General features: G+C 41.9%; 1 protein-coding gene across 1 annotated transcript; it reads right to left on the reverse strand.

Moving 5' to 3' along the window:
- Positions 1–495: 495 nt before the first annotated feature.
- On the reverse strand, positions 496–10,635 carry RNF144A (ring finger protein 144A; the record flags this gene model as incomplete). The annotated part of the gene is made up of 6 exons (XM_010297151.1): positions 496–1,051; positions 4,044–4,133; positions 5,474–5,621; positions 8,979–9,186; positions 10,269–10,329; positions 10,531–10,635. Coding segments are annotated over 6 exons (744 nt in total), but the record flags the coding sequence as incomplete, so codon positions are not given.
- Positions 10,636–11,378: the final 743 nt, after the last annotated feature.

Genomic DNA, 11,378 nt, shown 5'->3' on the forward strand with positions numbered 1-11,378 from the left:
TTACAAATTTGGTTTAAATAGGATCGTGTGTATATATATATCCATATAAAAAGATTAAGATACCTGGATTAGAAGTTACATAGCCCTGTAAGTGTAGCAGAACCCTAAACAACAGCAAAAAAATAACAATTCAGAAAAACACTAGTGGTCCAGTGGTAATCAATACCATCAATGCATTTTTAAAAGAACCTTGATTAGATAGCAGGTTTGTGTCACCACTCAACCTTACAGCTTCATCGATTAGTTTTTAAAATATACCTCTCAATCAAACAAATTTCTTATAAGACTTCAAAAAATCCTGGAAGGCAACAGGACCAACTTTGTCCCTCTAACCCTCCCCGAATTTCAAGAAAGGCATAGGATGGCCTATATGCACCTTATTGATTTTGTTATACTTGGAAAAATACGTACTAAAAAGGACACTGTGATGGCTTTAACAAAAACAGATGTGTAATAAACATGGTAAAGTCACACTAAGTTGACTATCTGATTTAGATGATAGGCAACTTAAATACATACAGGAATAAGACATCAAATTTTGAAGCAAACGGATATGCAGAAAGTTTAGATTTATATGCTTTTGGCTTGTTTTGCTGATGTCATTCAGCACAGTTCCAAGTCCGCCAGCAGGGCAACAGAGACTTTTTGCATTAATTTTAGCAGTATCACCTCTTCATTTCAGATAGCTACCCGGGTCCATGGTCTCCCTTGAGCACCAAACTTGCCTTCCATTACCCTCCTTGTCTATTATCAATTGATCTATGCAACAGTAGCAACAACGGTTCCTGGAACCAAGACTGTGTGTCAATGAAAAGCAGAACGGGGCAAGTAAGGCTACAGCAATGCAAGTGCAAGAGGGAAACATCAACAGCAACGACAAAATCAAAACACATGTTGTGACGAGTCCAGTTTTCTCTGTCTAGGTAGGTAGAGGGTCATCATCTCCTTTATTACATTTGCACTTGCAGCACAGAACAAATGGTGTAGCAAGTAGAAGGAAAGGGGAGGCCACCAGAAGTAGAAGACCGAATCCTGCAAAAATTCCTACCACCTGCAAGAGAGAATAGCACTGCGTTAGGGATAACGTCTAGATTCTGCTGACTCCAGTGTATCATCTATGTCCTTCAAAAGGATCTCAGCAAATGCCACTGACTTTACCAGAGCCAGGACTTCCCCCCAAGTGTGCGCTACAGTCAGCTCCTGTGATCAGTAAACGTGAGTGAATTCAGAGAGCAAACGTTCATATTTCATTGCTCCAGCCAGAACCGTGCCATGCCACGCAACTCAGTTCCATCACACAAAGTGAGGCAGATGAGTTACAGACTCCCACTTTCAGGTGCTCCCCTTTTTGCTGGAGAAATCTCCAAAAAGACTCAGTCAAGGTTTTGGTGGTGTTCATGGAGAATCTGGGAAGACTCCCACAAACCTCCCACCAGCAGGAACACAAGCTTGGGAATCTCAGCCATAGATTACAAACATTACGGACTATAGGAAGACTCTGCATATGCCAAATGACTTTTTGTGGTCAGACCTGAGCTCATCCTGCTGCTTCAGGGGACATGACCTAACGCTTTCTAAAAGCATTTTTTTCATTTAGATTTCTTGATCACCCTCCTCTCAGCATGGGCACAGGATCACAGACCTACCCATCCTGTCAGTGTGCCAAACTCTATTAGTTTCTACAGAGTTTAAATTTGGAAAATTATTAAAAAAACATACAAGTTGAGGTTCGTTGCCTGAGGAAGTTTCCCATTTGTCATCAGCAACTGTAAGAGTAATGCTGCAACAATATGCCTGCAAATTATTTGAGAAAAGAGTTTAGATTTTTTCACATGAGAGTCTCTGTGACTGATTTTGAATAATGAAGGCAGGAGTGGAACACTAATCTGTTAGCAAAACCTCACAACAGAAGGCAAAATGAAATTAGAGTGCAGTACTCATTAAAGAATTCATCTAGCCAGGGCTAGATACGCCGCTTCAACTAACTGGCAAATATTTAATTAGCCATAGTATAGATAGGATGATTTACTAGTACTTTCGTCGGCCACGGACGATTTCACGTTCTGATTACTGCGTATTTCTTTTCGCAATTCCGCTCTCCAGGGATCTTCAGACGGGCTGAGGGGAAAGGCTGGCTGCGGGAGATGGCGCTGCGGGACAGCAGTCACCGCCCTCAGGCTGCCGCCTGCCGCGCCGAATTCTTTCAGCCTTGGATTTTGGCTGTCCAGGGATAAGCAGCTCAAACTTCTTTGCCCTAAAAATCTTATTTCTTGCCAAGAACAGTGTCTTTTTCAGCTTCAGAGGCGTGCACATTTCATTACTCGCTCTTTTTTTGGAGATCCTGACAATCTGTTGCAACTTCCATTTACTTATCTTTGCATTTATTTACTACAGACATAAACCAAAGCTAAATTCTCAACTCCTTTAAAAACTGTGAGCTGCAGCTATTGCCATACTGCTCTTCGGAGACAGGATGCCCTTGCCTACCTCTTTGCAGCCCAGGTTGAAAGTGTGCTGGTCAGACAAAGCCAAGCTGGAAGTTAGCAATTCAGCGGACCGGGCTGACTATTGTAATTTTTATGACATATCTATTTACACCTTCCTTGTAGCCTCAATATGCCACCAAAGAATTCATTAAGTTTCATTTTGTTTGGTTTATTTTGTTGTTTGTTTTTCTTTGTGGGGTGTTTCTTTGTTTGGTTTTTAAACAAAACTGCCTGCTGAGTATTACTTATTTCCTACTTGGTTCTGTTGCTTCTGAAGAAGTTGTTGCCCTGCTCAGCATCAAGCCATTCCCTCTGGCCAAAACAAATATTTTTTTTTTTTAATCCACAAACAATAAACCAAAGGCTCACCTCAATTTGCCTTGGAAAGGAACTTAACATAAGGAAACGATTGCAATGTTGATTTGGCTTTAGTGGGTTTAGCAGAATTATATCCTGGCTGGTGGAGACTTGTCACTTTCTTTCTCAACAATGACCAGAAAATCAAACATACTGTCTACCAACCATATTTGCACTAACTCCTGTGGCTAAGAACAGATTCCAGATATCACACTAATCACATCATTTTACAGGTACATCAAGAAAGCTTATGTACCCACACACTTCCTAAGATACCACTGGCTAAGCCAAGCAAGACCCTGTCCACAGCTCAGGCACCCAGGGGTATATGCGGAGGGAGAGGGGTGCGATCCTTCTCCTTTTACTTCAGTTTACTGTTTTTAACTTCAGTTTAGCTGTTTGTCCAGACTTAAGGTTTATTCTCTAAACTTGGGGTTTATGCTCAAATGGAAGTAAATCTGTACTTCACAAAAAGCACTTCATCTCAAGCTGAGGTATGTATTTACTGGCACACAGTTAATTTAGGAATAGATGACTCAGATACCCAGATGTCCCTGTTTCTCTAAAGTGACTGTAAAGGCAGTTGGTTGGACTAAGTCACACACTGGCATTTATTTTGTGTGCAGTGAAGTAGTGCAGAGAGCTCTTCCATTACCAGCATTCACGCTGGGTCCAGCAAGGCTGAATCTAGACTACAAGAGGAGTCCCCACACTCTTTGTAACTGTCAGTCTGAATCTGTGTCTGGAACTACTGATAAGCTCACTAGGTTACCTTCCATCCACCCTCCATGAATGAGTCAACTGGAGCCCATAGCAAGATACTGAGCATACTCGGGCTAATTCCTTTCCAGTTATGGATCCAGGGCTAAAGATCCCTTGCAGGATGAGCTTTCCCTGTTAATAGTACGGATGGTGGCAACCTGGTTTGTCCTCCAGGCTGACTGAGAACATATCTGGATTGGCACTTAAAATGCCTCTTCAAATGAACCCTTTCTAGTTTCCAGCAGCTTTCTGCCAAGGAGTGTCCTCTCTGGGAGATCTAACTGTTCCTCTCCAAGCTACTGCCCTCTTTAGATCTGCTATGAAAATCAGTTGCCATTTGGCACAGAATTTGCCCTAAGGTGTTAAAATTAATAAGGCAAAGGAAAGCACTACGGCAGTAGTAGACCTGTACAGAGCTTTTAAAGATCTGAGCTTTACCTGTGTTCTGTGCCAGATAACAGACGCCCTGGAGTGTCCCAGCTTGTTTCGACAAGGTCCTTTGTCATAATGTATAAGGAGAAAATCATCCTACAAAATATTAAATGAAAAGGTAGGTAAGAAACAGAAGTACAAACTTCTTCATAGTTCTTCATAGTTCATACATAACTTCTTCAAGTTATAAAATATTATTTCCTGAGAACCTATAACCAGGAATTGTACAGGAAGGTAAAAGCTTAGTAAAGTGGATATGGCCAAGTCCAAAATTTCCAAAGTGATTTGTTTACAGTTAAGCATCTTCACAAACAGCTTTGTTTATGAAGTGTTGTATACCTATAGTGAATCTTCTCCCAAAGGCTCTCAAGCTGCATATTTAAGTGCTAGTATGGAGTTTAGCAAGAGGATCCAAGAAAATAAGCTGCTCATTGCACATCTTTTACACACGTACAGAAAGAGCAAAGGAAAATGAATACTTCTACCGCAGACTTCCCAAAGTTGCTTCCTTTTACTAGCTGAAGAATAAAAGGACAATACAGATTTTTGAGAAATTATTTTCCTATCTGTCTGCCATCCTTTCACAAACCAGCCAAGATAGCAGGCCTAGGACCAAGGGAACACTGCTTTCTAACTGAGCACGTAAGAAGCCTGTGACCTGAAGGACTGTTAGTAAAGCATTCAAATGGGACCACCACAGGATTTCAACAGGCAGAGTAGCTTTCAGGAACTTAAAACATTTCCTTTGCTATTGTTAGCGATGCTATAAAATAAAATAGATGGAAAAAAAAACCCACGGAAACAGATGTTGTGTATTGTATATACTCTGATCCTTGGGCACGATAACAGGCTGATTTAAAAAAATATAAACATATGACAGCAGCAGCTTACAGACTGACAAATTCCTGGTGTTAGGAGAACTTTGTATTCTTTTACATATGTCAGATCTATTTCTTGTCCCACAGAATACAATGAGTGGTAAACAAATCTGACTGCTACACTCCTGCATGGTGACGCACCAAATTTAGAATTTGTCTTATAAACTTCCACAGACTGAGAACATTGCTATACTCATCCTGTAACTCCTTCAAGAAGGGGAACATTGAAAAGCCAGTACTAAATGAAGTATCATTTAAAAAAAAAAAAAAAAGCACACCCTCCCCATGTTAGTTACCATGTAAAGATTGCAAACAACATTTTCATAAAATTTTACTTCACAATTATTATTTCCTGACTCACATAGGCAAAGTGCTAAGATCACAAAGGTCAGACAAGTCAAATCCTATCAAATTACTAGTGTCAGCTCTGGTAGGTTGTGGTGCATCAAGCTGGGCAGGAGCTAGTGAGCTACTATTTAATTGATTAATGAGAGAGCTGGATAGCAAAGCAATGAACTCCTAAGCTTCTGAGAACCAGAGTGCACGGCATGTACTCACATCAAGAGATTCCAGACAGTACCAGCAAAAGGCGTGTTTGCAGTTCTTACACATCATTTGGGCACAACCTTCATCTCGTTCAATGTAAACTTTACACTTTGGACAGCGTTTGATTGGAGCATCATCATCTTCCATTTTAAAAACTGAACTGTGGGAGAGTGTGAGGTATTAATAAGATGTGTGGCCATGGAGAAGAACTTGTAAGAACTGTGCTAAGAAGGTAAGCCTACTTTTTTATTATTTGTCTGTGCTCTATTTTTCAGACATATATCTAGAAAAAAATGTTAAATGACTACAGTGTCTACACAAGAGTCAGGACATTTTCTTTACCACATATTTTATCAACTGTTTTTGTTATCTAGTGATACTAACAGATACTATACATTTTCCTCCTGAAATATATCAGATGAGCAGCAGCTAGTTCACAGCTAAGTATTTTGTATCTCTAGATCATTTTTCTTTTTCCTTCTTTCTTTCTCAGAAAAGAAGAGGAAGCAATCCCTTGATGGCACATCAAGCCCAGACTACATTCCTTTGGACTGGGACACTAGGGAGAGATTGCTTGTCTCTGCCATCCTTGAGGATCCTCCCTAGGAATTTCCCTCCAAACCAGGAAACATGAGGTTTTTGGGGCATGCCATTCCTTCAGAGCTGATCCTTTCATCTCTAACACTGTCCTAACAAGTCATGGTTCATGAGGTAGGATCAGCACTGCCTCTTCTTGCCTTGCACGACTATGCAAAACCATAGGATGCCCCCTCATATAGTGGGCACAACACAGAGGAATGTGGAAACGCGGGAAGAACATTTATTTCTCTTGAGTAGCTTTCTACCTGCACACCAACAACTAAAATGTACCTTAACAAATGATGCTTCCTGCAGCCACTGCCAGTGGGAGATAGAAGAATGACTGATGGGGAACCAACAGTGCTGGAAAACAGGACTAACCCTTGATTGATTGATTTGCCCAATGGCAGGATAAAAGGACACACACTCATTAGTCACACTAGTGGCAACCATATTACAGAAAAATGCTTGGAATCCATACACTGTATACGAAACTCCAAATGCATGCTAGCATAAACTGTTACTGGCACATTATTCTCCCAAATGGTGAAAAAAACGCCGTCAGTGGAGTAAAAATTGAAGCATGAAATAAAAACTAAAAGCAACCAAAACACTAAGGACAATAGGTTCAGTTTTCTACCTTGTCATGAAGTTTAGTGAGGTTCAGTTCTGGTCAAGCACACACAAAAAGCACATGCAAGAGTTACAATATTTGACCAAGAACACATTTCTATAAATATATTAGCATTAACAAGAAGAGGGCTAAGGACAATCTCCATCCTTTATTGGATGCCGGGGGAAACATAGTGACAAAGGGTGAGGAAAAGGCTGAGGTACTTAATGTCGTCTTTGCCTCAGTCTTTAATAGTAAGACCGGTTGTTAATCAGGAAGGTCCCAGTTGACTGGAAGTTAGCAAACATGACACCTATCTACAAGAGGGGCCAGAAGGAGGATCTGAGGAACTACAGGCCTGTCAGCCTGACCTCGGTACCAAGGAAGGTTATGGAGTAGATAATCTTGTGTGCCATTACGTGGCACATCCAAGACAACTAGGTGATCAGGTCCAGTCAGCATGGGTTTATGAAAGGCAGGTCCTGCTTGACCAACCTGATCACTTTCTGTGACAAGGTGACCTGCCTAGTGGATGAGAGAAAGGCTGTGGATGGATCTACCTGGACTTCACTAAAGCCTTTGACGCCGTTTCCCACAGCATTTTCCTGGAGAAACTGGTTGCTCATCACTTGGACGGGCATACTCTCTGCTGGGTAAAAAACTGGCTGGATGGCCGGGCTCAGCGAGTTGTGGTGAATAGAGTAAAAACCAGTTGGTGGCCGGTCACAAGTGGTGCTCCTCAGGGCTCAGTTTTGGGGCCAGTCTTGTTTAATAACTTTATCGATGATCTGGATGAGGGGATTGAGTGCTCCCTCAGTAAGTTTGCAGATGACACCAAGTTGGGTGGGAGTGTTGATCTGCTGGAGGGTAGGAGGGCTCTGCAGAAGGATCTGGACAGGCTGGACCGATGGGCAGAGGTCAACTGTATGAGGTTTAATAAGGCCAAGTGCCAGCTCCTGCACTTGTGACACAACAACCCCATGCAACGCTATAGGCTTGGGGAGGAGTGGCTGGAGAGCTGCCCGGGAGAAAAAGACCTGGGGTGCTGGTGGACAGCCGGCTGAACATGAGCCAGCAGTGTGCCCAGGTGGCCAAGAAGGCCAACAGCGTCCTGGCCTGTATCGGAAATAGTGTGGCCAGCAGGAGTAGGGAAGTGATCATGCCCCTGTACTCGGCACTGGTGAGGCCGCATCTTGAATGCTGTGTTCAGTTTTGGGCCCCTCACTACAAGAAGGATGTTGAGGTGCTGGAGCATGTCCAGAGAAGGGCAATGAAGCTCGCAAGGGGTTGGAGAACAAGTCTTATGAGGAACGACTGAGGGAACTGAGGTTGTTCAGTCTGGAGAAGAGGAGGCTGAGAGAAGACCTTACTGCTCTCTACAACTACCTGAAAGAGGGTTGTGGTGGGGTGGGTGTTGGTCTTTTTTCCCAAATAATAAGTGATACATGAGAGGAAATGGCCTCAAGTTGTGCCAGGGGAGGTTTAGATTGGATATTAGGAAAAATTTCTTCAGCAAAAGGGTTGTCAAGCACTGGAAGAGGCTGCCCAGGGAAGTGGTTGAGTCACCATCACTGGAGGTATTTAAAAGACATGTAGATGTGGTGCTTAGGGACACGGTTTAATGGTAGACTTGGCAGTGTTAGGTTTACAGTTGGACTTGTTGATCTTAAGGGTCTTTTCCAACCTAAATAATTCTATGACAGCATCCTACGTAGTCATTTGTTACAGCAAAGCTTGAAAGAAGACATGTTAGGAATAGCTAAGTTCAAGGCTGGCCATGGCTTTAATGATACCTTGAACTGCTATACAATCTTTGAAAAAGCCCAAATATTAAGTGGAACACATGCACAACAGCCTTTCTTATTCATTGGCTGCAGTATGCCACTGGAAACAGCTTGAAACAGAACTTAAGATCATCGGCCAAATGTGCAACAGTTAGGATGATTGACAGAGTATCCTAAAAATCACTGTCTGGCATGATGTTTCCAACTCTCATGCTATCCAGAACAGCAGCAGCAACAAGATCTTCTCTGAAAGGAAGCTCACGAGCTGCCTGGATATCATATTTTTTCCCACTGGGGCAAAAAGGCAGCTGATAAAGGCTTAAGGAGCTCCTTTGTGCTTTGCCGGGAATGGTGGCAAGGAGTGAGGCTGCCAAGAGCTATCCAGTTTTGGAATACAGCATTAAAAGAACAGGAACAATGAAGTGAAGGAAACAGTTTTAAAACAAAATATCAGGAAAATGCCTCTTTACTATTCATACTCTGGTTTGTTCAAAGATCAAGTGTTTTGTTTTTAAATACTTGATCTTTTGCAATACTTTACCTTGTTTCTCCTGGAAGAAAAGAGATTGGCATGTTCTCTTGACAGCCTTGACCTGGATGCCAATTAGATTTGCAAGCAGAGCAGAACTCAATGTCACAGGCTTTGCACTGGACAAGCTGGGGGTCCTGTGGGCTTGATTCCTGGAGCTGGCAAACTGCCTGGCAAGTAGAGGATGGACACCAAGTCCGACATGGATCCAAAAGCACTTCTGTAAAGGGGCATAAAAGAACAGAATCCCAAGACAGTTACAAGACTGGCCTTCCATAACACTGTATTCCAGCTAAGGTTGGCTAGCAGGACATTTGAAGACACACATTTTCAAAAGAAGCCTTTTAACTTATGCTACCCACTTAGACATAATGCTGGCCTGCTTTGCAAACAGGCACCAAACTAAAGTGAGTTTCCAGAGTTTGAATCAATCGCCCACTTTCATTCACTGAATGAAACTTATTCTGAGAATGAGATGATGTGTTTTTCTTCAGTTGTACTTGAAGTTAAACAGAGCATACATGACACGGGTATAAACCATGAGAAAGTGTTTTTACAGTGCCTTGCCCAGTAGGACTCCACTTCAAGTTGGTCTCTCCCCTAATGTAACCACACGATTAACAGTAGTATAAGACTGTTAGACAATTTCCTCCCTTTCTTGTGGGCTGCTTACTGGTTAAGTCATTTGATGAAGTCAATAAAAACCTACCAATGACTTCACTGGTTTCTAGGCTGGGTCCTGCCCCCAGCAAAACCTCACTGTAAGTTCTCTATGGCCACACAGTTCCACACCCCCACAGGCACCCACTCAGCTTACAGCCCCATAAAAATTAACAAGGTTCATGTTACCGTTACACACAGAACTGCCTAATAATTCTGCACCAGATGCCATCACAAGAGACAATGGTGGTTCAATAAAAGGGGTCAGCACCTCCCCAGCCCCTAGAATGCTGGTAGTCAACTCAAACAGCAAAGCTCTAAGTAGAAGTCACTCCCTCCCTTAGTTATAGCGCAATATAATACATAGTAATTTAGTTAGTTTATTCACAGAATGTTGCAATTCTGGGAATCAACGCAGGCAAGAACAGAAACAATGCTCTGGGTTTTTTGGGTGTTCTTTTGTTGTTTTTTTGGGGGGGTAGAGGGGGCAGGCAGGAGGGGTGATGACCAAACAACTAATGCATAACGCTACTGCATGAACATGTGCACAGACAGATTCTTTTTTATGGGATGGCTCTGGAGTGATAGCCAGTGATGCCCTGATTCCCGCAGCCTTGCAATGGGTGGTGTTACATGCGTTACCTCTTTCAAACTGTAGCTTCTTATACCTTTGCATGATTTCTGACGCAACCATGCACTCAATCTGTTGAAGGAAGGAAAAGACAAATTTCCAATTAGGAAGAGCAATAAACTAAGGCATTTTCAACAAATGGAGAGAAAATATTTGACCTTTAGAGAATTATTAAAAGCATATGTTGGCAACAGTGGCAGCTGTAACATACAGACTAAGACACATTTAGCCTGGAAAGGAAAGAAAAAAACCCTATTTGCAGTAAAAGTGTACCTCATTTTCTTGCAGATGACCTCGCTTTGGGCAGGCAGCATCAGGGCAGCTGATTGCTGTTTCTAGACCTTCTTTGATCAAAAGTTCCACATACTGTTTTAGGCACTGTAAGAGAGCCAAAGACTGAGTTAACTATCCCAACCAAGAATAAACCACCCAGTATTTTAACAGCTTTCCTATGAAAATCTGAAGAACTCAAACTTCTTTGAAAAAACAGATACTACCATGTCCCCTTTACAACCATGGGCCATACTCACAGCTTTTGCTATGGCTACACCTTTGAATAGAAAGCAGCAAATTCATTTCCCCATCAAGTAATTCCTCAATTTAAAATATGCATCAAATTAAAAAAATAACAATAATGGGGAAAAGGACAAATCAAACAGGGAGCTAGAAGGGGAAAAAAATAATAAAACGCCACCAAGATAAAATTAGATTAACCACACTCCAAAAATCTTTATGTGACTGGAAACCACAACACAGCTTAGTAAGCAGTAACTACCCATAGACAGACATCTGTCAAACATACCAGAGAGCAAAACGGAGTGGTGTATCTTGCCTTCTATTTCTGGAAAATAACTATCTGAACTTCATGGTTAAAGATATATCTTTTCCATAGGAAGAAAAAATGTGATAATTAGGACTCCCAGAAGAACCAGTTTCCATGGGAACCAAATAATAAATACTGGTAATACTAATACTTTCCTCCCCTAGCAACCACAGCATTTTACCCAAGTCATAATTGAAAATGTAGCATCTAACACAGTAGTGCACAGCATGGCGGTCAACAAAAGAGAAAAGAAAGGTGGATATATAGACTAAGGGCAGATTAAGACCAAACCTTTTTA

This window comes from Phaethon lepturus, unplaced genomic scaffold, assembly GCF_000687285.1.
Source record: "Phaethon lepturus isolate BGI_N335 unplaced genomic scaffold, ASM68728v1 scaffold4421, whole genome shotgun sequence".
NCBI lineage: Eukaryota > Metazoa > Chordata > Aves > Phaethontiformes > Phaethontidae > Phaethon > Phaethon lepturus.